The following is a 26,937-nucleotide window of genomic DNA, read 5'->3' on the forward strand; positions in this document are numbered from 1 at the left end:
ATCTTTGTATAGTATTGAAAAATGAGCAGAAATATACCAACGAATATATTCGGCAAGTTTTTTTTCCCAAAAATTCCAAAACAAGTGTAAGGTTGCTTCACTGTCACGTCCACAGAAAGAGTCATTAATAACGATGCCATTTCTTATTTTTTCCAAATAATGTTTTGCTGGATAGCATCGATGGCGAAGTTTTGAAACAGACATCTCAAAGGTTTGTTTGGGATCAAGTATCTTGAAGACAAGGTCCAAACTTTTTTCCACCGGATATTTGAGACAAACCTTCCCCAGTATATTGGAAACACATCTACTTCAACATGACACACTCACCAACAACACTCTTTGAAAACTCTACCTGCTGTTCTATTACTGACCATGAGATGGAGTGTGTAATCTATGTAATGTGTTCAGTTTGTCCCAATTCTCAGTGCAGGTCAGTCAGTATAGCAGAGGAAAGTCTTATCTCTGGTGTGGCTGCCACGCTGGCTTTATCTAAGTGTCACCTGACCGTTGCAGGAAAGTTTCGCCGTGCTTGGATTACAGCCATCTTTCCAAGAGCCATGTCAGTACCTGATCAACAAGAAGTACATCATTTGTGTTGGTGCTTGGACACTACTGTCACTTTGACTGTGTGCCAACACACAGTCAGGTGTATTGGAGACTGACTTGCCCTATATAAACGGTATGACACTCCTGTTCCATTGTCACATACCACTCCCCACTGGCATGTGACAATTCTTATTGACATTATGCCACCCCTGTGGTGACGGCATGCTTAATACACTGCACATCACTGCTGTTCCACTGACACACTTTTTATAATATTTATAATAATGAGATTTTGGTATTTTGGCCATTGGTCTGCAGCTAGCATCAGTGGTCAAATTTGGTCAATGGCTCACCTTGCTTGCCGTGTTAGCCATAGTAGCTATGCCTAGCCCTGCTAGCTTAGCTACCAGTGTTCATCACATCAGTGGCAGCTGCCTACAATGAGCGATTATCTTTCAGCTGTTAATGTAATGACATTAGCGAACAGTTTTACACAATATCTGCCTGTGAAAAGTGGCACCTGTCAGTGGAGCAAGCCATTTATAAGTCCCACAAAAAAGCAGCATACCAAAACCCAACAGTGACATACCACTCAGAATCGACATCTGCCACTAAGGTATGGGTTGATTCTTGCTTTTTATCACATTATGCCACACCTCTCCCAAAGGTTATGTTCATTCAGTGTAGGTAGTTTTTAACCTTTGCACAGTAATCTCCATCAACACAGTAAACACACTCATCGGCATCATCAGTGTTCCCAGGGAATATGACTTCATTTCATTTTGTTTGCAGTCAAACAGTGAACGATAATTCAGGTCGCTGAATCACAAAAGATGCTGTTTTCTTAGCATTTCTGCGTCAGAGGTCCTGAGTGGTTAACAAGGCTTGTTGGCTAGTGAGGGGTTTCTTTCATTCCAGTCTCCATGGAGAACACCTGAACAGCCTGAGTGGTTGAGTCATTAGCAGGAGTGGCGTAGTTCTTGAGAGTGACTGGTATGCACTTGATGTGTGCCTCTGTGGCCCTGGCAACCCTAGAAAATGTAAAACAGCCTTTAGGTAATACTTAAGTATGTTTCCATTTCAAGCATTTTTATGTTAAATAAAGGTTGGTAATGGAAGTAATGAGGTCTGAGTCATGTTTTACCTTTTGTCTTTAGTCTGGAGAGATTTACATTTGGAGAAAGCCAAAGGAAGCCCTAAACCAACAACATCTGCTGGCATTTGTTTTAGCTTGTGTAACAGCAATCTAAAGAGGACAGACATTGTTGTGAAGTCAAAGACTGGTCCTGTTCTTTATAGGGATGTTGCTGTTATTTTGTCCACTTTCTTGTACTATATGTGGGATGCAAACTTAGATACAGTAGTACAGTTAAACCTGCATTAATTGTTTTTTTTTTGCCCCATTTTGGGACTGCACATTAAGCTGTAAACACAACAATGACATATAAGTTGATAAAGGTGAATGTGTTAGTTAACAGTTTACTTATTTACACATCCAGCAAAGGAGCAACATCAGCATTCATTTTTGTCCAATACTCTTCTTTTAGCTCTGTTTTTGGTCTCCACCAACTCCTGAGGGAAACATCTGGTTCTTTAGCTGCTAAACGCTCCACTATATTCACCAGCTAGTTGCTAATGTTGTCTGTCTGCTGTTTGGTGCTGAGCAGGTAGCCAACAGTGGGTTCATCAGAGCTTTCACTTAAAACAGCTCTCTACTAAAGCTGGAAACAATCAATGAGAATGACGAGAATCATAAAGTTGGAGGTTGTAAAACCAAAACAATGAGCTGAAAGATGTTAAAATGCTTCGTAGAACTGAGACGAACTGCAGTCGGTTGATAATTTTGCGTGGGTTCATCACTACACTGCACTGCACTGGTCAGTTTAACCAAATCCAAATGTGCTGAAGCGATGAACATACTGTCAATGAACACTTTTATGTTTATGCTTTGCCACAAGCCCCTGTCATGAGGCTCATGAATGTGAAGAGTTTCAAAAGGTATTTGTCTCTTGTGCTGTGTTGATTAAGAACTGTCTGTCTGCATTCCTTACTACTGCTGTAACCATTGTGCGTCAGCCTTCTACTGAAGTCTTTGAATTCTTTTATCCAGACACCAAATGCCTGAATTCTTTGAACTGTCTGAGATTTTTAGTTTGTATTTCTTTCTGATGGGAGCAGGGACTCGTTGGCCAACACTTTGTCCATTGCCATTATTTCATGTCTGTCAGCCAATATTGTTGATCATAATGGGTATGCCAGAGTGATAAATGTTCGTCTTTGGCCCAATTGGCCCAACTGCAAGAATCAAAAGTGAAGATTGTAATCCCTGATAGGGGTTCACATAGTAGAAAACAGACAAGAAAATATTCAGTGGATTGCTACTTAGACAAGCCTTAGACAATTTGAATAGCACGCAATAGATGGCATGCAGACGTGGGAATGTGTTCAAATGGTGAAATACCTACAGATTGTGTAGTATGTAACCTATTTTTAATGGCATGACTGAAATATCTAAACAACTACTGGATAAAATGTTCACATTCATGGCCCCCAGAGGATGAATCCTACTGACTTTGGCGATCCCCTGATTCTCCTCAAGCGCCACCATGATGTTGACATTTTTGTTTTTTAGTGACACGTATTAACAGGATGGATTGCCATGAAATTTGGTACAGACATTCATGTTCCCCTCAGGATGAATAGCAATAACTTTGTTGATTCCTTAATTTTTTATCTGGTGCCATCACCAGGTCAAAATGTCAAAGTGTCCAATATTTTGGTATATTTTGTTTGTAGGGCTAATTAGCAAATATTAGCATGCTAATATGTTAAACTCTGATGGTGAACATGGTAAACATTATACCATCAGCATATTAGCATTGTCATTGTTAGCATGCTGACATTAACATTTAGCTCAGAGCACCGCTGTGCCTAAGTACAGCCTCACAGAGCTTGTAGCATGGCTGTAGACTCAGTCTTGTTCATGTGATGCCTAAGTTGTCCTTCAACTCGACTGATAATGTTCAACCTTACAGGAAAAAACCAGATTGACTGTTCTTTAAATACAAAAGCTTCAGAATAGTTACTAGAATCAAAATAAGCAATGTCTGCTCAAACTTTTAGAATGAATTGAACTTAAATATGTTAAAAGAGATGACATGTTAATAGCAGGTGAAGCTGGGGCCCGTACTGTATGGTGTCACATTTGTGTTTACAGCCTGATCTGAAAAATAATGCCATCACTATCAACAATGAAAGGAAACTCGGGGGAAGAACCACACCTAAAGGCATCAGAGGATTCAAACCAGTGGCGTAACTGTTCTGGCTGGATAATGGAAACTAAATCTGTGCCAAGATTTTAGATGAAGACGAAATATGAATGTCACGTGTCAGTTGTTTCAGTGCTGTTGTGAATACAAAAGATTTAAATATGACCCCTGTGGTGTATGATTCATTTGTATTTAATACATTACTTGTAACCCAAGGTCAAAACATTTGGTGTTAGTTAGTCGCACAACTTCCATATGTGACGCAGTGGTTCAGCAATTCACTGGTGAGACAAGTCTTGTCTAAATAAAGAGCATGTGATGTTTGTGTTGTCTGTTACATCAGCTGTGAGGACGATGTGTAGCAAAATGCCACACACAGTAAAGAACAGCCATCTTTCATAGAAAAGTTAAGGATGTTTTTTTTTACTTTCTTGGAAAAGCCAGTGTCCTGTACTGTAAGTTGTTGCCCGAAACATTAACACACACGCTCACTCACTGACTCACTCCCTCACTCCCACACTCATAGGTGACCTGGTTCAGGGCCTTATTAAACTGTGATTTACATAGTTTGGAGAGCAAAAATAAAATGAGATTATCAGCAAGGACCACCAGTCCTATGACAGAAAGACAGACAGAAGCTGTTAATACTGCTTCCGCAGTATTAAATCCCATAAAAATCCTAGTAATTATTCTTCACTTGCCTCTGAAGTCATGGTAAGGACAAAAACAAATGGGTGTAAACGTGGTTTTACATGTTGTGGGGGTGTATCAGTGCAAGACGCGAGCGAAAACCTGAACAGTCTAGTGACACGACATTAAAGGGGCACTCCAGTGATTTAGTATTGTATTTCCATAAAGTTGGGGGTCTTGAGAGACAGATTTTTAAAAAAGAATGGTAAAAATTAAAACAGCAGAGAGAATATATCCTGACTTTTCAAGCTCCGAAAATACTGGATCCTACATTTCCCATAATGCAACTGGATATCGCCTTTATCAGCCCCTCGCTGCCTGGTAAACACCCAGGTCTTACAAACTCCACACTTTGTTTGTAACAGGCTTTCTGTTAACATATTTTAATTTCCAAGCCCAGGGCGAAATAACCTTGATGACATCATTATGACATCATCAAGGTGATTTTATCCACTTTGGAAAGCTCCCTCAGGGCCACCGAAGACAAAGGCAAAATACACTTTTGGCCACTCCAAATGATTTTTGAATAAATGTCTTTATGATCTAGAAGGCCAAAACACTTTTTTACTTTTTGTTGTCTTTTTTTTTTTAAATATCTAAAATATTCAGAATTATCTGTTAATGTCTGTGCAATATAAACATCAGCAATGTCATTTATTTACGCAACTTACCTTCCTCTAAGCAATAACACATAAGGAATCTTCACTCCGTGCGTAAGAGATAAAAATCTGCAATTCACATGATCTCACTCATGTACTGCTGTCATCTTATCAGTATCAAATTTGTCCGTGCTTGTGTTCTTGTATTTCAAGATGCCCTGCAACCGACCCATTGGACAACACAAGACATTTTTTTACTTTTAGCTGATGCCTCTTACCTAAAGCAGTTCAACAACAAGGGCCAGTCAACAAGATGAAAAATAGTTTTAGCCCCCCTTCACTCAAACATGTGTTTTGCTTATTGTTACTTCACTTGGATGTTTTATCTTTACTGCGCAGAATGATGTATGTACAGAGTTTAACACTCATATTCATCTGCTGAAGGGGGAAAGTTTATCTGTGCTCACCTTAAATATGAGTTTTGGATGTGTTCCTACAAGCACAATTTGGGTAATAACTTTGTGACAACTAGTTTGGAAGCCAATCGTGGTCCAGCATGCAAAGTACACAAGTGTGTTGTGGAAACTTCAGTGCACACATACTGAAGAATGGGCTTTTCAGTGAAGTGGGAGACATTTTGTGTCTAGTACAGTGGTGGAAGAAGTATGCAGATAACTTACTTAAAGCTAGGGTAGGTAACGTTGGAGAAACTAGCTAGAGACAAGATTTTGAAAGTATCCGATCGAAAAAAATCCCACCCCCTCCCTTCAGGCCTCCCACCAAAGCCATTCCCCCAAAACACATTTTCATGTGCAATGAGTGCAGGGGCAGAGTGAGCACAGGTAGACAGGTAGGTAGATAGGCAGGTAGGCCAGCCAATTACAGGCCTGCGACAGCCACAGATACCGGATATTTTTCTTTCTTTCTTCTTTGTTTTTTTAAGAGCATTTGATTTATTGATTACTGTCGGAATGTAAAGAGATTTTCAACAAATAGTTACTTCTGAAATACATGACGTACCCTAGCTTTAAGTAAAAGTAACAATACTACACTATAAAAATACTCCATTACAAGTAAAAGTCCAGCATCCAAAATTTTACAAAAGTATCGGCAACACAATTTACTTAAAGGTGCTATTGATAACATCCAGCCACTAGATGTCGCACTCCCCCTCCCCCCTCCATTCCATTCCAGTGGTTGCCAGTTCGTTGCACAACCTGCATATTTCATGGTCGACTGGAGTCAGACTAAGAGACTCAGTCATGTCAAGTGTTGAATCTTTCGTGGTAGAGTAATGAATTCATTTTGCAACATGTAGCTAGACATTAGCTATAGATTAGGTTACTTTGTGTGGTGGTGTTTCAAGATGTAATGTTACCTATTGTAATCTTAGGATATGGCTAGCTAGCTTTAGGTTTAGCTTGTCATCTAAGCAGTGGTGTAGTGCAAGGTATATGCAGGTATATGGCGTATACCTACTTATTTTTCAGTTGACATTGCGTATACCCACTTCTAAATCCCCTCTGATGCACATCTTTGTTATACAGTACATTGTTTGAGGGAACTATAACGTTAGGTAACTGGACCAAACCGTAATGCTAACGTAAGTCGATGGGCCATCACTGTGATCATACCTAAGATTATCATCATGTTCTTTATTTATGGTGCCAAGCATCCCGATTGAAACCGGTGATAAAATGACTGGATAGAATTCGAACCAGTAGTGATTATGTGCATTTATGTCCTGCACGTTGATCTGACGAGACAGTGTCGGTAGATTCTCAGTTAGCTAACGTTAACTGGACCCGTCAACATTTTTAAAATGATTAATTCACAATTAGAATATATTTTTTAGGAAAAACAATACTTTTATTCCGCACCACTTTAAAAGCTCTTTGGATGTATTTTTAAAAAAATGATTCGTCTACATAAATATGTTATCAATAAAACCTTTAAAGCATCAAAAGTACTCATTATGCAGAATGCCCCGTCAGTGTTACATTAGTACATTGTTGGATCATTATTATTGATTCATTTAACGTTTAAGCTAATTTTAATGTTGTACTTGGCTGAGGTGGAGCAAATTATAACTGCTTTGTATACTTTTGGGTAGTTTAATCTGCTGTAACAATGTATCTTTTTTTTTTGTTGTTGCTCTTTTACCAAGTATTACCAAGCAGGTATCACACATCAGCCTAATCCCTGTTTGAAACAGAAGCCTGGTTCTTACCCAAATCTTATCTATGTCGTTTTATATATCTATATCATTTTGTGAAATACGCTTACTTGCTGAGACTTAGATGAGAAGATTGATACCACTCTCAGGTCAGTACATTAAATATGAAGCTACAGCTAGCAGCCGTTTAGCATAACTTGGCAAAAAAGCTAATCTCTGCTGGTTGCCTGACAGCCTCATGGTGACGACAAGACTCCCAGGGAGGTAGTGTTTTTAACTTGGTTTTTACTGTACAGATTAAACAAACAAGATATAACGTGTTAAATAGTGAGCTTTAAAGCTGCTGGTAGGCAAATTTTGTTACCTTTGGTCAGAGCCAGGCTAGCTGCCTGTTATATTCTGTCTGTTACATGATAAAAAAAAGAAAAAGATTTTTAAACCGTTTCTCAAGTTGTGCTTTCTTGCTCTGAATCAAAGATGGCTGCCCGCTTGCTACCTGGATAGGAAACAGAGTTGCAACTTGGGAATCGGGCTAAAAATCTTTTTTATCATCCAGCAGACAGAATATTTTTTATCCAGATGGTTAGAAGTGTCTTTGTGGATTCTGGAAATACCTTCAGAACAAAGGTAAATGTTTTAAATGACCTTGTGGATTTTTCAAACGTCACCAGTAAATTATCTTTTAGAAAAACCGGTGGTTACCTCTATTACTCGAATGTAGCGTATGATAATACCATAGACTGTGTGTCTATAGATAATACATGAGGGGTTCAAACTGGGGCTAGCTGTTTCCCATCTTTGTGCTAAGCTAAGCTAACAGGCTGCTGGCACTAACTACATATTTACCGTACAAACATGAGAGTGGTACCGAACTTCTCGTCTACCTCTTGGCAAGAAAGTGAATAAGCATATTCCGCAAACTATTGCTTTAAAATGTAGCACTGACATAGCCTACTGTAGACTACTGACACCAAAGCACCCCCTCCAGTCCACACAAACACGACGCGCCTCCTTCTCTCAGTCAACACTTGCAGCAGAAAGTCGCCTCCCACTATAAAGCCCAGCGAGTTTCAGTCAAGCTGTCCACAGTCAGAGAGGAAACCTGACTCAAACTACTTCACTGCACAGAGAAAAGTCGGAACAGTTCAAACTCGTCTGTTTTCGCTTTGACATAGACTGGCCGTTATATGGGAATAGCCGTGCACATTTCTGTGCCGGCATAAAATTTAGCGAATACTTTGCAGTGAAAGTCGTCTTTGTAAGTGTAATACAGCCGCGTTAATGTAGTTACAAACAAGATAATAATAAAATAAAAATAAATAAATAAAAAAAAAACGTTTTTAATATAGGTCTATCAAGATGCAGCGCTAAACTGACCGTCTCGAAAGGTGGAAGTTGATTTTCAGTCGAACAATTCCTGCCAGGATGGAAAGCAACACTCCCTGAGCGACCGGGACGAGATGGGAAAATGGGAGTTAACAATGGTAAGACAAATGTTTGATGTGAGCCAAGAATAAACTGGTCGATAAATGAAGTGTCAACTAAATAGTAGAGAAGGAACATTGTTTATAATGTAATATATTTCCATAGAGCCAATCAGAGCTAGTCAGGGATTACTCTCTGTAAAGATGCAAACATATTTATTTTATACTCTTCATATTTAAATGCCTTTTTGTTATAATCTCTGTGAATGAAATGTGTCCCGCAGCAAATCTGTAGTTAGTGTATCTATGGGAATCTGCAGTGCACAGGCTGTTTGTGCTGAGGCTGCAAAAGGTCTGGCCTCAGTTTGGGCCTGCCATGTATTAACATTACATTCTAGTCACAGAGCTGAGCATCAGTTTTTCTGAAAAATAATTACCAGGCAATGCTTGAAAACCCCAGAAGTTCTTTTAGAGACACTTAATGCTGTTCTGAAGAATCCTCTAGCCATCTGGATGAAAACATATTCCATCTGTTGTACAATAAAAAAAGATTCTTAACAATGATATTTCCTTATCTAGGTTTTTTTTTGTAAAACTCAGAGAATCAGATGCTTAGTTACGTGACTCAAATGTGACATTTACAGGACTACATGAGAGGCACAAACTGAGGCTGCAAAAGTTTACTTCCCTGTGTTTAAGTCTCTGTCACTTAGGACAGGTGAGTCCTCTTGCTGCTCCATGATCTGCTTTTTCATTCTTATTAAATGCTGTGGTTTTTTTTTTTTTTGATTCAGATATGGCTGCTAGTAGAGCTTAGTACCACCATCGCAGACCCTGAGTGTGTAGGCTACACAATGTACAATGGTGTTTGTGTGATACTGGTTAGCACAAGCAAACAAAGATGTACAACATTTACATAAAGAAATTTAAATAAGCATTTACAGAAGAGGATGCAAGTCCTCTCATGTAGATAATTTAATTATTATGAGCACAGGCAGTGTCTTTCATCTCCTCTGCAGTATTTAGTCAGTAATGCTTGCTGTGTTCCCATATTGTCCAGACATGATTTTAAAATAAAACTATAAATTCACAAATATTTTTTTTAAGATACAAAAAGATGTATAGTTGTATGGAATGACTGAGATCGAAAAGCTTATGACACACATGAATGTCTACTTTGCTTTCATTCCAGGGCCTCTGTGTAGATTTGTGAAGCCTATGCATATAAACCAGATGGATTAGACAGGATTCATGCAAGAAATGTTATTGGTGCTTGATGTTATTATGTAATGTATTAGGCCTTTAAAGGAGCACTCAAATGATTTTACACATGAAGTTTGGTTTACTTGTTATGGGGAGTACTACAGTATATTACAGTAAACAGCTGTATAATGTCTTCTGTTTCTCTGGAGGATCTTTCTAAAGTCTGCAATAATAAATAACCCCGATGATGTCATCAGGGTTATTTATTTATTTTTTTTAACAGAAAGCCTGTGTTACAAACTGCAGGTGTGGAGTTTGAAAAACGTCGGCTTTTACCAGGCAGGGGAAGTGTAATGAAAGATGCTATTAAGTTGCATTGTGGGAAATGTATGAGCCACTATTTTTGGAGCTTCACTCATACTAGAAACAAAAAGTCAGGATATCTCAGGCTCAGTTGCTTTGATTTTGACTATTTATTTTTTAGTGCATCTCTCACAAGATTAAAAGGTTAAAGAGGGCAGCTATGGGTCTCTTCAGGCTTGAATGCATATCTTGTCTTCTGCAGGTGAAACTACGGGTAATGTTAAAACTATTGCACTGATAGTAAGTGAGGAGGTAGACACAAAGGGTAAACAGTGAGTGGGTGTCTGATGATGAGGTAGATGTCCCCTTGAATTTGATTTTGATTATGAAAAAGTAAACCGCAAAGACAAAAATGGAAACGCATTTGAAAGAGAAACCATTTCAGTTTTGTCTTTTATTTTTAGCAGCAGTGGCCTCATAATGCAGTTGGTGCACAGTCTTCATTGGTGGTAGTTTATAACATCAAAATAAAAATCACATATTGTTTAGTGGCTCCTTTGGACCTTTTTTAATTATGTGTCACAGCTGTTGTGTCGTTACACTTCAGATAATCTGAAAGCCTTAAAGAGGCGCTGTGTGTTCTGTCAAGTGCTGTTGAGCGTTGTAGAGGAGCAATTGCTCAAACGCTAATGGATAGCTCTCACTGAGATCAAACAGGGTCTGACCTCTCGTCTGATGAATGTAATGAAAAACCAATATGTTTGAACAAAAACATGACACTTGGTGCTGAACTAACAGCGTACAGTCCTCCAAGGCTCTTTTTTTAATTGGCCATCGGAGGATGAGTGATGGTGGATGTAAACTGGGAACTCTCTGACATTTAGGCAGTGTTTTGCATTTGTTTTTGCATTTGATGTACAAACCTTTGATAATCCTGTATTTGTCCATAAACATTCATGTGAACTTACAAAATTCTGGGAAATTTCAGGTTGCTGTGTATTAACAAAATTGTGGAAATGCAAACTAAGCACTGACTAACACCGGCATGTAAAGTGGATGGACATCTGATAATTATTATCATTACACACTTACCTGTTTGTGCTGTCATTGTAGGTTTGGAATGATGGTTATGAGTATAAGCAAATATTATGTACTTGCTGTGGTTCATATGGGATCAGTATGAGTCTCAGTGGTGTTGTGTCACTTGTTTGTGTATGTTCACCTGGCCAAACAGCCAGGTGAACCTGGCCATGGAGGCTTGCTGTAATTTTTACCTCCTTACTGCTCAGCCTGACCCTGATGTTGTGACCAGTAACATTACTATAAATATATTTGTGTATTTGACCCGTACCTGGATATGTTTGAGAGACACGCAAGGCATTGGATGGTAGCCACTCCTTCAGTGTGAGTGTTTGTATAAACCTTAAACATTATTTTTCACCTCTACCATCCCCAGAACCCAGTGCAAGAGTGGGGTGAGGAGTTCGAGGATGGCGCAGTTTATGGGGTCACCCTACGTCGGGAGCCCATCCCCTCCTCCCCCAACCCCAGTGAGACAAGTCCATGCTGCGCTTTTGTCCAGTACCGAACCTGCAAGGTGCGGCGTCTGAAGGCCGCGACCCTGGACCTGCTTGTGAATCACCTCCTCGACCCTGACTGCCAGGAACAGGACTACGGCAGGATCTTTCTCTCCACATACATAACCTTCACTGGTACCTCAAAGCTCATAGAGCTGCTCTTCCAGAGGTACCATCACTTTTTTTGTACCACTATATGCCTGGTTTTGTTTGTTTTTTCTTAATGGAATAGTTTGACATTTTGGGAAAATACACTCATTAGGCTTTCTTGCCGAGAGTGAGATGAGAAGATTGATACCACTCTCTGTACAGTAAATATGAAGCTAGTCCAAGCAGCCAGTTAGCTTAGCTTAGCACAAAGACTGAAAATAGGAGGAAACAGCTCTGTCCAAAGGTACCAAAATCTGCCTGCCAGCATCTCTAAAGCTCACTTATTAACGCATTATATCTTATTTCATACAATAACTGACGTGTAAAAGGCTAGCATCCAGGCTAGTGTTTTCCCCGTTTCCAGTCTTTATGCTAAGCTAAGCCAACATGGCTGCTGGATGTAGCCGGGTAAAAACTACACTTTGACTTTTAGTTTTGTGGGTTTTAGTTACTGTGTCTGGCCAAGGAATACAGACATGAGAGTGGTATCAATCTTCTAATTTAACTCTCAGCTAGAAAGCAAATAAGCGTATTTCGCAAAATGCTGAACTATTCCTCGAATGGATAGCTGAATGAGACATTTCATTTCAGTTCCCCCTCATTCACATTCAAATTCACATTCACACACTCTTCAGTTTCTCTCTACTTTGGGTTTCTGTTTCTCTTTCAGCCACTGCAAATGCTAACATTTTAGCATATTTTAGCCTCTTTCTCTGGTTATCTTCCCCTGATCAGAAAGTACAGGCTTCTTTTTAAACATGATGAAGAGCTGCAGGTGAAGAGCCATCTCTTTTGTGGTTGATTCTGGGAAAACAACTTGGGTTATTGCACATGCAAAGTCACCATGTTGCGTCAGGATCTTTTTATACATTGTTTCCCTGACAAAGCAACCAGCTTTGATGTAATAATAAGTACCTTGCAGGTGCTCATTATCTTGAGGCTTTCAACCACAACAATTATGTACAGAGCAGTTTTAGACTAGTTGGCATGAATTGAGGTCAGGTTTAGGATAGCTGCAGGTCAGGAACAAATATCTATAATTAAAAAATATACAAAAAACTGCTTGAAGAGTATGTCTAAGTATAGCTGTGGTTTTTTTTTTATCCATATAGAGACAATGCTGCCTCAGATCTGGACAACGGTGAATGCTACAGGAGGTAGGTGAATGACTTTAGTGTGCTTAAACGAACTTGAACTTATGCGGTTCACTCTAGTGTCACTCTGGCTTAAAGTGTCGTTTTATATAGTTAAACTGTAATGATTCTTCCACTGCCTCCTCAGCCCTCTGTTGGCCTTTGTCCAGACATGGTTGGATGAGTACAGTGAGGACTTCAGGGATCCTCCACTGCACGCGGCACTCAGGCTGCTGTTGGATCACCTGAGGATCAGCTCTGCCGTTCACGATAACATGCGCAGCCAGCCCAACTTCTGCTCGTTGGCTGCGCAAGCTGATGCACTGCTCAAGAGGTTACAGAAAGAAGGTGATCCTCCACCACATAACATGACCGAAAGTGCTAAGGCCTTTGTCCACGTGCCATGCCATCCTGGTAGCTGTCAACAATGTGAAAAACCTCCTGCAAAAAAGCCTGCTCTGTGTGTTTCTTCAGAAGCTGAGACAAATGTCAGTCCTGCCCAGGCAGATCTGGAGCAAGATGAGGAGGGTTCTGGTGGTGAGGATTCAGGATGTGAAAACTCTCTAGATCAAGGTGGCATCATGGATTTCTCCGCTGCAGCCATTGCTGAACAGCTCACTCGAATGGACTCTGTACGTGACATTTTTTATGTTCCACATTTGCACGTTTGTATTGTTTTACATTGATGATTAAAGGCTGATGATTGGTTTTCATGGCGTTTCAGGCTCTGTTTGTCAAAGTGGTGCCTTACCAGTGTCTGGGCTGTGTGTGGTCGCAAAGAGACAAGAAGGAAAACATGTCTCCCACAATCCGAGCCACCATTGCACAGTTCAACGCCATTACCAACCAGGTTATCATGACCCTGCTCTGCCCGCCGACAGACGCCACCTCCAGTCCCAGTTCCTCCCGCCGGCCTCCCACTTCACCGGCTCAAAGGGCCCGCATCATAGAGAAGTGGATCAGAGTAGCACAGGTCAGTCAAAAATGCCATGAGTGATTAGGCTGCATTCAAGTTCTGACTCCAGAGTTCAGCAGGTTTTTAAAGTGTTTAAAGTGAACATAATGTACGTCTGTTTTTATTAGACAAGACTTTACAAGAGCTTCATTAACTAACCCTTTATATAAGGAGAAAAATCATCAACACAAAACATGGTTACTATTACTATTTGAAATGAAGTGAATCCACTGATCGCAAGTTGTTTTTTCTACAGGACTGTCGTCAGTTGAAGAACTTCTCCTCTCTCAGGGCCATCCTGTCGGCCCTTCAGTCTAATGCAGTTTACAGGCTGAGAAAGACCTGGGCTGCTGTTAGCAGGTAGGGTTGGGTTATGGCCATTTCAAAGGCCACAACTTTTGTCCATCTCTATGTTTAAATTGTGTTTAATGAGGACATTGAACCCTCATCAAGTGCAATTCAATGTCACTGACAGAGCAAGTCAGCGTATTTGGATGACCCATATTCAATGTCACGTCATGAACACTGCAGTAAGCTATTATAATGTCATGGATAACTGAAGCATAACTTCATGTTGTTCTATTTATGGTGTAAACATCTGGTCATGGACCAAGGTTAATTATTAAAGTATCTGGTTTTGGACTAAATAGCTGCATATTCACCACATATTGTCTCTGTTCTTTTTGTAGGGATAGCATGGCCACGTTTGATAACCTCTGGGAAACCTTCCCCGATGAGAACTGTGTCCTGACCAACAGAGAGCTCCTGGTGGAGGTGAGAAGGAAAACGCTTGTTTTACAAAAAAACAGGCTAGATTTACTTTAGTTTAGTTTAGTTACTTTGTTTATAGTGTTAACCTTTAGATAAATACCAATGTTGGAATGTAACTAAGTAAATTTACTCAAGTACTATACTTAAGTACAATTTAAAGATGCTTGAGTATTTCCATTTTATGCTACTTTGTACTTCTACTCCGCTACATTTTGGAGGCAAATATTGCACTTTTTACTCTACTACATTTATTTGACAACATTAGCTACTAGTTACCTTGTAGATTCAGATTATTAATACAAAATCTAAGTCAACTAATAAATTATGATGTATTGTTATGGATTAAGGTACCCAGCAGTATAAAAGCACTTCAATTTAGTCCTACCTTTATCACCTGCAACATTAGTGATGCTTACACATTAATGCATCACTAATTATAATCCAATAATATAATATTATAATATATTTCTGGGCCAATATTAATGGGCCATTCTGCATAATGAGTACTTTTGCTTTTGGTACTTTAAGTATATTTTAATGCTAATACTTCTGTACGTTTACTTAAGTAAGAGTTTGAATGCAGGACTTTTACTTGTAACAAAGTATTTTTACACTGTGGTATTGCTACTTTTTACTTTTGAAGTAAAATATCCGAATACTTCTTCACTGATAAATACATGCCATCTTCATAATATTTCTCAAAATATTCATTTGTATTCCACACAAGCATAATTTAACATTTGCAATATCATCATCATCATCAAATTATCAAACTTGCAAATATGAGTCTCTCTAAATTAAGCTACTTAGCTACTAAGCTAACCTTAGTTATGACAGCAGTCCATCCACAACTACAGTAATGTTAGCTAGCAAGCTAATGTTAATTAGCTATAAAGTAGAGTAATTTGATTATAATGGGGGGGGGGCAACCTTTAGTTATCTGAACTGAAGGTTAATTAAATCACTAATAAAACCAGTATTGGGGAAGTTTTCAGCAGAAGACACAATCCTGGAATAACACAGTGGGTCTGTAATATAGAAACTTTTATGACCATAAACACAACAGGATATGAGCTGTAGATTAAGAACATAGAGCATGGACAAGAATGTTTCACATACTGAAATCATTTTTGGAAATGATGGTCTTCCTAAGCACTCAGTGTACATGGATCTCTCTTTTTTTAATCATTAAAAAGATTCATTTTTGAGTTAATATTTACAGAAATGTTTAACAGAGTGTTAATGGGAAACTAGAGGCCACAAGCACATTGTGTTCCCTTTTTTTCGTTTATGAAGTCTCCTTTAGGCAACTGCGTCAGAGGCGGCTTGTGTCTTGTTGCAGTGAAAGGACTCTAAAGTCAATAGATCATGGACACACCAACTTGCACAAATGCTGCTTCACAATAACATTCAAAGAGATTCTTCACTGGGAAATCATTTTCAGTGTCTCACTTTTTTAAACTTGTTGTTCTCCTCCTTTTTTACCTTTCATTGTAGTTGTATTCAGGCGCTCCCTTTTTACTAAGGAAGCTTTTATCGGTGTAAACACAGTCACTTATACATTAGACAAATATTGCACACAAAGACTTAAGAGAGAAGGCTTAGAAGTGGCCTCGCTCCTTTTCACAACATAAGTATTAAACAGGATATCCAAGTAAATGTATAATAAATATTATTCTTGTATTGAAGAACTTGCTCCATAAGCCAGCTTACAGTTTCCTCACATCCTTCATTCAAAGCCCCCTTGTAGGCTACGCTTGCATGCATATAACTGAGTGTTTATACACATAAACACACATGCACACAGAAGAAAAAAATCATGCTAGATTTGTTTTATTTTAATCACTTATTTTTGATAATGGGCCGATGTATGTGCCTATAACCTTCAACTGAATATGGCTTCGTCTGACCTACTTTGACAGGACGGAGGCCAAGCGACTGTGGATAATATTTCTCCAAAGATATCCAAGCGGAGTCCGATCTCCAGACAGATGGTAAGCCATACCTCAGGATGGGAAAAGAGTGAGACGTTTTGCGGACATGAGATGAAACCCAGCGATCTAAACCCCAAGCAGCAGCCTTCCTTTTCGGCCACAACTAATGTGCTTCTGTGTTTCACAGCAGAAATGATGCAAAATGTGATCTTTTTTTATTTGATATTGTCTTTGGGAGTCATTTTACCTGAGGCAGGGTTTAGTTACAGCCTTTCAGAAAGACACATGTAAAATCCCTCCCATATTATACAACTCTAAAAGCCACAAGAGAGCTGATTTCCCTCAGTGTGGGTGGAGTATCTCTGGCACGGCAGAGACCCAAACCTATCTTTAGCCTCGCTCGGTGTTGAACAAGTTTCAAATGGCCTCACATTACCAGGATTATAGGACAGTAATAATAGACTAGACCAGGGTCTTGGATGAGTCATATGCACATTCTCCTGGGCTGTAACATGAACCCACAGTGCTGTTGATTGGGAGTTGCTTTGTGTGAATGTCGTCCGTTCTCAACCCATTCAGTCAAAAAAAAAAAAAAAAAAAAAGCTAATGACTGGATTTAAAAGACACAAATAACCAGATACAGTGACACAGGAAACTACTGCTGTAACCCTAATGGGCAGTGTGCTTACATGTCTCTCTGCAGAGTACCTCCAGTGGAGTGGTTCCTTACCTGGGCACCTATCTGACCGTCCTCACCATGCTGGACACTGCTCTGCCAGACACTGTGGAGGTACTTAATGTAACCTGAGTAACAGTTCCCCTGCTTAATATTTGACAGTGTTAACATTCACTGGTTAAGTATATACCGTATAGTAAAATATCGCATCATACCATGTATTTTACTCCAGGACATCATAGTGGGTAACATTTTACTTTAACCTGCCCTATTTAGCATTCATAAGCAGTATATAAAGCCTTTTATTTAATTTAACTTTTTATCTTTGTGTTATGCCTACAAATACCTCAAATAAAATGCAGATACTGCTTCTTGGATAATCTTCCCAGAAAGGGTGCCATATCAAAAGGTGGGGTATGCTATGTACAAAGACCAGAGTTTTGTTTGAGCGCACACACTGAACAGACAGCTAGTGGACCGTGAGGAGATATTCGCTGAATTTGGCAAAAAGACATGTATTGGATTAGAATCGCATACCCCACTTTTAAGTAAATGATTTGAATACATGTACTTCTTCCACTACTGAAATTAAATACATTTAAAGATGTCATCTAAAGGTAGCTTTACCTCACCAAATTGCATGAATTTGATATAACTGTCTAGTTGGCTGTGTCTCCACAAAAATCCACAAATTACCAACCCAGAGTGCAGTTACTTTTGTTTTTATCTCAGTTTTGTAGTTGCTGTTTTCACAGAAATTACATTTTACATTTTTTAATAAGATGAAACAAATGTCAAAAACTCAGATGTCAGGTCTCAATTTGATGAAATATGTCGTTCCTGCGTTTTGCCTTTGTAGGGCAGTATAACTTCTCTGTAAGCACCCATAACTGGTGTATAAACAGTTAATGAATGATTGATAACACAGTATAACATAGTTGCAGTCATATTTAATGATATGATTACACACGTGTACACACACGTACAAAAGGTGTAAAACTGTTGATGAATGTGTTCAAGGAAGATTCATTCCTGACCTCGGAAATAGTTTGACAAAACAAATCCTCACTCAAGTTCCACTTTCTAGATTTCTAGTCGTAATTATTATATAAATACTTCATTAGTTGAAATTATTAATAAATATAGAAATAAAGACGCAATATTTCATGTTCATGTAAAATGCGGAGACATATTCATGCTCACGATTGCAACTGTGTTATATTGTATTGTCAATGATTCATGATTCATCTTTTTATACACCAGTTATGGATGATTCACAGGAGGTGTTATAGTTGTTAACGAATACATTAATAAATGACCTTTTTAAGTGTTTATCAATCATTTATATACTGCTTATAAATGCTAAATAGGGGATGTTAGAATAAAGTGCTACCGCAGTGTTTTTGTTTATTTCTTGATCCAATTAATCATTGATATATGTAATAAATAAGTACTGTACTAACAATCTTCTCTTCTGACAGGGTGGGCTCATAAACTTTGAGAAGAGGAGGAGGGTAAGTGGTTCCTCTTTGTGTCATCTTTTATGTATTCCCCTTTATTTAAACCCCCCCCCCGAAACCAAGAGGGACATTTTCTGACACTTGTTTTTTTTAACACATGACATGCTGAAAGCTAGAGACCTTTGGTTATCCTTTTTAAACATTTACATATCTCTTTAAGGAACACTATCGTGTTGTACCTTGTTGCACACAGGTTATGCAACCACACTCTCTGTCACTATCCACCGACATTTCTCTCTCCCTACAGGAGTTTGAGGTTCTCTCACAGATCCGTGTGCTGCAGGCGTCCTGTTCCCAGTACAACCTGCCCCACCACCCCAGAATCGCTGCCTGGCTGCAGGGACACAAGCTGCTCACTGACCAGGAGAGGTGAGCTGAAGAAATAACATGCCTGTGATTGGATCACAAGCAGAGGAAAGCCCCCAAAAAAGCTTTAGTTATAAAATCTGCAGTATGGGTTGTAAAAATTCCTCTTCTGGCATTGAAGAGTTCATTCTCCATGTTGACAAATCAAGGTGTGTTGCTGTAATAAGACTCCACTCAAAGATAAGTCGTTCAAAATCAAATCAAATCAATTAATCAAAATGTCCCGTCATACTGAGTAATGGCATCTGTCCATTTAGTTTAGAGACATGGGTGTAACCCTGTCACTGTCAGAGCCTTGTCATAAAGAAGCCTCTCGTTTGACATTTATAATGCAATACTAACCTACATACTCATATAACCTAACTCTGGCAGCTCATGGTATGAGCAGTTCATAAAATCTTTAAAGTTGATGCAACAGAGGTGTGTTTGGAACTGAATGAAAAAATGATATGCTGGCATGATGGCCAATGAGGCTGAACAGATGACAAGAAGTCTGCTACAGACAATGCAAAAAAAAAAAAAGAGTAAAAATAAAATAATTACCATAGCAGATGTGTTGCAAAATTAAAGAAATGTTGTGCATTATCTCTTTAACCCTTTAATGGTCCCACCCAGAAAAACAGTAGCAATGTCTTAGTTCCTTTCGGCACTAACAACAAACAATCTTTTTTTTCTTTTTCAGCTAACCACAGTTTTTAAATTATGAGCCTCCAACTCCAACAGTTGAGTTGTCCATATACAGTGGATACAATGGAATAACATTCGATCTATCATATCGACAACAATTTATAATCAGAAAACGTAATATTTCGTGGTAATAATACATTGTCAGCAAAACAACCTTTTATCATTTATGGACATCTGAACCGATTGGTAGAACATGTTTTTAAAGAAATGATAGAGTGCTAGAGACGGCTCAATCAGCTTGAGTCAACTGCAACAAAATTTTCGACGTACTCATTTATGTTCTTGTTATAGCTACGAACTGTCGAGGAACCTGGAGCCGCCAGTGGACTTGTGTTCGCCAACTCCCTGGAGCCACCGCACACTCACAAAGAAACTCTCCTTGTGAGTATCACCTGCACGCAACACTTAAACACTGAGGTCACAGTGGGTGCTTAGCAAACAGCATTTGCTGACCCCCTTTTTTCTGCCTCAACATTCAGGAATCAGTTGTTTTGAGTATGATTTGTTGTATGCAGTGTTGATACACAGTAGAAGGAAAATACATTCTATAATATTATATAATTGTATATAAAACAGCATTATTATTATCATCATAAAATTTGTTTTTCTGGCTTCTTTAATACAAGTTTAATCTCTGTCTTCAGTCTCCTGAGCGATGGATCTAAAAAACTCCCTGCTGACCAGATCAGCGTTACATCTTCCGGATCCAGTGGATCTGAGATGGATGATCTCTCCTCCCCAAACTCAGCCTGTTCCATCAGGCTGCAGGTAAACAGCTGTTTGTGTGTGTGCATGTATCTGCCTCATTGTCTCATAGCCTTGTTTTCTGTCTATCCTTTGTCCGCCACTGTGCTAACAGTGGCGTCTTTGTTGAACGCTTTGTCATGCTGTGCCTTCATCGAATGGGTGTCTGTGTTCAGCACAACATCCACTATTTATACTTCGCAAACAATCGTCCCATTTTAACTAGTCAAACAAACCCCTGAAGCTTTTTCTTTAAGATGCATAGAATAGTGTCAGAAGCAGATCACTACATACCCAAATCAGAAGCCATGGATGAACAAGGAGGTGCGCCTCCTTTTGAAGGCATGCAACACTGCCTTCAGATCAGGTGACGCACAGGCCTGTGCTAGCATGCTTTAAATCCACCTCCATTGTGCCAGTGCTGAAACATGCTAGTCCATCGTGCATGAACGACTACCGCCCGGTAGCACTCACGCCCATTGTTATGAAGTACTTTGAGCAGCTGGTCCTGGCACACCTAAAGGACTTCCTCCCATCCACACTGGACCCATACCGGTTTTCCTACCGCAGCAATAGGAGCACAGAGGATACAGTCTCCATGGCACTGCACTCTGTACTCACACACTTGAACAATAACAACACGTATAGACGAATGCTGTTTGTTGACTTCAGCTCTGCATTCAACACTGTCATCCCTTCCAAGTTAAGCACCAAACTTGGAAATCTGGGCATTAACACCTCCATTTGCAATTGGATTATGGACTTCCTGATAAACAGACCTCAGCTTGTTAGGTCAGGCCACAACTGCTCCACCACCATCACACTCAACACTGGCGTACCACAGGGCTGTGTGCTGAGCCCCTTCCTCTACTCCCTCTTCACACTCGACTGCAGACCTGCGCATGGATCTAACGCCATCATCAAGTTTGCAGATTGGTCTCATCAGCAAAAAACGATGAGACTGCCTACGGGGAGGAAGTCCAGCACCTGGCCACATGGTGCACAGACAATAATTTGCTCCTTAACACCTCCAAGACAAAGGAGCTCATTGTGGACTTCAGGAAGGAGAGAGGAGGCACACATGACCCCATGACCCCAGGCACATTAACGTGGAGCGTGTAGTTCCTGGGGACCCATATTTCAGAGAACCTGTCCTGGACCACCAACACCTCCTGCCCGGCCAAGAAGGCTCACCAACGCCTCTTTTTCTTGAGGACACTGAAGAAGACCTGTCCTCGGCTATCCTGGTGAACTTCTATCGCTGCACAGTAGAGAGCATCCTAACCAACTGTGCCACAGTCTGGTATGGGAACTGCTCTGCTGCAGAGCGCAAGGCACTGGAGCGGGTGGTGAAAACTGCCCAGCGCATCACAGGGACTCCACTTCCAGCCATTGAGGACATCCAGAGGAAACGCAGTCTGCGTCGAGCCCGCAGCATTCTTAAGGACTCCTCTCACCCCGCCCAGAGACCGTTCTCTCCCCTGCCTTCCGGCAGGCGCCTCAGATACCTTAACTTTAAATGCTGCTATATTGTTTTTGCTACATGTACCACATGTTCATTTGCACTACCGTACTATTTATTTATACATATACTGCATCGTTTGCACTCCAGTACTATGTACTGAATACTGCAATAACTCATCTACTGCACTGTTAACTATTTCCATAAATTGCACTACTTAATATTCATTGCACTACTGTTCTGCCCAGTCCAATTCATTATTGTACATATCCATCAGTATACTTCTGTTTATAATAATGCCATCTGTATATAATGTCCATAGTACCACTTGTAAAATATTTTCATAATATTGCTCTATCCTGCATTTATGCACACACTTTATATCCTGCACTTGCTCATTGCACTTCTGGTTAAACCTGAACTGCATTTCATTGCCCTGTGCTTGTACATGTGTAATGACAATAAAGTTGAATCTAATCTAGTAATCTAATCTAATGGTATTGTAACCGAGCGTCCTGGGTTCGCCTAACTGTATAAACTTCATAAGGAAACAATAAACAGGACGATAACGTCTTAATTTAAATATTGTGATTTATTTAGAACATTTTGTTGTAACACACACAAAATAAAACCCCTCCCTGCGTCCCGCTCCCCTCCCAAACAAAGAAGAGTTGAATCTCACTCAATTGTCCCTCCCGGCTCCCTTACAGTCAAAATGGCAGCAAAGATTATATAAACGGGGATTTTTTTTTTATCTCGTATCGTGCCCAACTTTAGTGGATCATAACATATCGGGTGCGACCAAATACATGAGCCTCTCCAGGCTTAAGCATGGCACGGATAATAAGAAGTAAATGGGTTTTAAAACTGGGAAATTTACGTAATCTCCCTTCACAAAAGATCCTCTATAAAGGGCCATTGAAACTAGAGCGAGTCCTCAACAAGTGGAATTTAAATTGAGCAGGTCCTTAGCTGAGCTGAAGAAGGGTTTGTTAAATGGTGCACAGTTCACACGGCTGCACCACGGCTCAATAGTTTAGTTGTTCTCTGCAGAGCAATCAATTCTGAAACACTACAAATGCTATCACCCTATTTCCAGTGGCACTCATCAATATTTTTTTCTCTTGTTTTTGTCTCATCTTCTCTGCAGTCCTTTCACAGCTCTTGCAACAATGTGTCTGAGGCCTTCTCTTCCTCCTTGTCCTCCTCTTCCTCGCCCTCCCCCTGCTCCTCCGCGGCTTCCTATCCAGACTCCCCTACTCCTTCCAGCTCCTCTTCTGAACGTCGGACGGATCCATGCTCAGCAGCCACGTCCTGTGGCGGCGCTCGGCCGAAGCCCGCTCTGGCCTCCCACAAACGCTCCGTGTCCATGACCTCCCTGCCGGTGTATAACCGTCAGGTGGCTGACTCCTGTATAGTCAGGGTCAGCGTGGACTTGGGCCAGAACAACGGCAACATGTACAAAAGCATCCTGGTGAGTTATTCTTTAAGTACTGATGTCAAAATGTTAGATCTTCAGCACTTTGTGTTGTTTTTCATATCCAAAGATTGAAATGTAATATGACTATGTACTGTATATATGCTACCACAGTGGTGGAAAGTAACATTTGCTCAAGTGCTGTGTTTAAGTACAAATCTGAGGAACTTGTACTTTACTAGAGTATATTTATGTCATGCTACTTTATACTTCTACTTCACTAGAAATATTGTACTTTTTACTCCACTACATTTACCTGACAGCTATAGTTGCTAATCACTTTCCAAATTAAAATTGTACATACAAAACATAGATATCATGAGCTTATAAAATACAATGCATTGTTAAAGATTAAACTACCCAACTGTATATTAGATTAGTTAGTTAAATTTACTTCCACCTCGACCAACAACAACATTAAAATACCTACACATAGTAATAATATTATGATATATAATAGTATAACCACTCACGGGGCATTTTTACTTTTGATACTTTTTGGTACATTTTGTTGATGATACTTACAGATTACATTTTTGATTAATCGACAAAGTGTTTAGTCAAGGAAATGTCAAAAAATTGTGTACAAATGCTCATTAGAGTTTCTCAGAGCCGAAGGTGTCACATAGCTTTTGTGTGCAGCCAACAGTCTAAAACCCAAAGATATTCAGTTTGCAACGATATAAAACAGAGAAAAGCAGCAAATCCTCACATGGGAGAAACTGCCACCAGAGAATGGACAGAGGTCTTGCTTGAAAAATGGCTGGAATGATTAAACGATTATCAAAATGGTTGCTGATTATTTTTCTGCTCAACTGACCAATGCACAGTGCAATGTTGCAATTGACTTTATCAAGCAAAAAACGTCTGTCTTCATTAAAGTGTGTTTATAGCACTTATGATTCTTTATCTTCCACAGTTGACCAGCCAGAACAAAACTGCACAGGTGATTCAAAGGGCACTGGAAAAGCATCACCTTGAGCACATGAACTGGCAGGACTTCACCCTGACACAGGTCATCTCCCAGGAAAGAGGTCAGAACAGAATGACTCTACTATCAAAAGAATTGTTGAAACAGTGCTGGGAAAAAAAAAAAAAGAATAAGCCCCTTTTTGACAGTTTATCTTGTTTTTGTGTTTTCAGAGTTGCTCATACCAGACAAAGCAAACGTCTTCTATGCTATGTCCACAACGGCAAACTTTGACTTTGTTTTGCGCAAATTCCCCAAAGGCCAGAAGAAACCACTGACAGCCACGTCGAGTCTTGGACGGTACACAAAGTAGCACCCCAGGTCTACAAATTCTGCACCTGGAAGATGAACTGAGGTCATGGGACGCTGCTGGAAAATGGTCTTTATTTTGAATAGCTGTTTTATAAGAAAAGTATGTCATCCAAGATGGTCCAGCCTTTTTTTTGGATGCCAAAGAGGTAAAAATGTGATGTTTTTATGGTCAATGACAAGATGATGCAAAAGCACTTTATGAAGAACAATGCTCGCCTCAACAACAGAAACTGATGGAGCTTAAAAAAAGCATCTGGATCAGACGTGCTTTTATTTCCTGTTGGAATAAACTTGGTATAAATCCTTAGAGGAAAAAAAAAAAAATCATTCCATGACTTTTTCCCAGAGGTGAGTTGGTAATGCTCACATGGTGCATGTGCATGGATGCATGTGCAAATACTGATTTATTTTAGCTCTGAGACTGCTGCTAGATGTCACTTCCAATAACTGCATGGGCGTGAAGACAAACACACAGAAACACACCCCCAGAGAGCCTACATCAGTGACCTATTGATACGTGGCCATTTCCCAACGCAGCTGGGTGCCATTAATAAATGTGTTAAAAAGGGAATGGGGGGGTCAGATGCTGTGTGAAGGGCGTACAGTCGGTAATGAACTCAGCAGGTTGTCAGCCACTCGAGATGAGATATCCCGGTGTGCTTCTGTGTTGCTGTGCCAGTGCCATCTGAGGAGTGGGTGGGGACGTTCTCACCAGGGATCACTGTGTCCCCGGCGAGTTTCAGCGAGGCTCCTCCGGCGTTGCTGTGATACTCATCGTGTGCGGCTTGCTGACCCGACTGGAACGATGGCATTCCTGAGCCTGGGTAACTATGGCAGCAGCAGAGACTTTGATAGACAGGATGTACACTTGTAAATGACTACTGTATGCAGATAAGACAGCAGTAAGGGTGGACTGCTTTGTGTGCGTGCTTTCAATGTTTCTGCTATGACTAAGTAAGTTTGACTTTTAGAGTTAAGAGTTTTTCTACTGTTTTGTATTTATTTTCACTCTGGTTCCACTGTGGTTCACTTAGATCCCATTGTTGATATTTGATAAACACATTGTGACGACTCACGAGGTGGCTTTAAGTTGTCTCATGACCGGTAGGAACATATTTTTCAAAAATCAAAACAAAGTTTATTTTGAAACTGGTTTGATTAGTGAGATTATATTTTTAGAGATGTCTTATTTTCTGATGAAAAGTGAGAATATTTCAAATGGTTTTTTTTTTAAAACTTGTATTTAACAAATTAGGTTCAGATTTGTGAAGCCTGGATGGAACTGGTGCTTAAATGGCTTGATTTAAAGCCTAACGAGGAGTTCAGATGTACGCATTTCAATGACGTCAATTGACGCCAAGACTCTAGTGAGATAATTGATAATAATCATATTTTCTTACAGTTAAAGCTGCAGGGAGTATTTGCAAAGAGGATGAGCTACACAATGAACAGACACACTAAAATCACAAGTTTTATCGCTCTGAAGTCCCCTTGGAGTGTCTGGGAGTCGATCCTTGCTCAAGAGCATAGATGGCTGTCGAGGAACAGACAGTCTCATTGCCCTCCTCTATCTACACGGTCCCTACAGATCTGGGGCTTTGAAACAAAAGCTTACTTCTCCTCACTCTCTGCAGTATCCTCTCTCTCGGCAGTTGAGACCTGAATGGATAGTATTTCTTGGATTATAAACAAATGTGATTAATTGTGATTAATGAAGAGAATGTCACAGGATTTGATATGCATTTCCATACTGTACTGACAACATCCTAATAAACACTCTTTGAGTTCTATTGGTCTGATTGGTTTCTGCTAGTAAACGCAATGTAACTAGGCATGGGTGAAGTGTTTCCTTTATGAATATAACATTGCTTTAAAGCTAAAAAAAATAGTTACAATTAATATCAACATTATCTTTGGAATTAGTGTTTGTGGGGCAAGAAAAGGGTTTTCTCCATCCCCTTTTTATGTTGACTCATTATCACATGTGGACAAT

General features: G+C 39.8%; 1 protein-coding gene across 5 annotated transcripts; it reads left to right on the forward strand.

The window, feature by feature from the left end:
- Nucleotides 1–8,337: 8,337 nt before the first annotated feature.
- LOC122869489 (ral guanine nucleotide dissociation stimulator-like 1) lies at nucleotides 8,338–26,734 on the forward strand. 5 transcript variants are annotated; one of them, XR_006376330.1, is made up of 17 exons: nucleotides 8,338–8,764; nucleotides 11,667–11,956; nucleotides 13,050–13,094; nucleotides 13,219–13,702; nucleotides 13,795–14,043; nucleotides 14,282–14,385; nucleotides 14,715–14,799; nucleotides 16,719–16,790; nucleotides 17,434–17,520; nucleotides 18,888–18,920; nucleotides 19,174–19,295; nucleotides 20,271–20,360; nucleotides 20,624–20,747; nucleotides 23,336–23,659; nucleotides 24,582–24,696; nucleotides 24,806–25,898; nucleotides 26,347–26,734. XR_006376330.1 is itself a non-coding variant. In XM_044182569.1 (17 exons), exons 1-17 carry the CDS (start codon nucleotides 8,741–8,743, stop codon nucleotides 24,943–24,945), a joined length of 2,262 nt encoding a protein of 753 aa, XP_044038504.1. In that variant the 5' UTR covers nucleotides 8,338–8,740; the 3' UTR covers nucleotides 24,946–26,734. The 5 variants fall into 5 exon arrangements, 3 of the variants coding, with proteins under 3 accessions (XP_044038504.1, XP_044038505.1, XP_044038502.1); XR_006376331.1 differs by having other exon boundaries at nucleotides 24,806–25,768; XM_044182569.1 differs by having other exon boundaries at nucleotides 13,219–13,418; nucleotides 13,545–13,702; nucleotides 24,806–26,734.
- The last annotated feature ends 203 nt before the right edge of the window (nucleotides 26,735–26,937 follow it).

This window comes from Siniperca chuatsi, linkage group LG21 (assembly GCF_020085105.1).
Source record: "Siniperca chuatsi isolate FFG_IHB_CAS linkage group LG21, ASM2008510v1, whole genome shotgun sequence".
Classification (NCBI taxonomy): Eukaryota; Metazoa; Chordata; class Actinopteri; order Centrarchiformes; family Sinipercidae; genus Siniperca; species Siniperca chuatsi.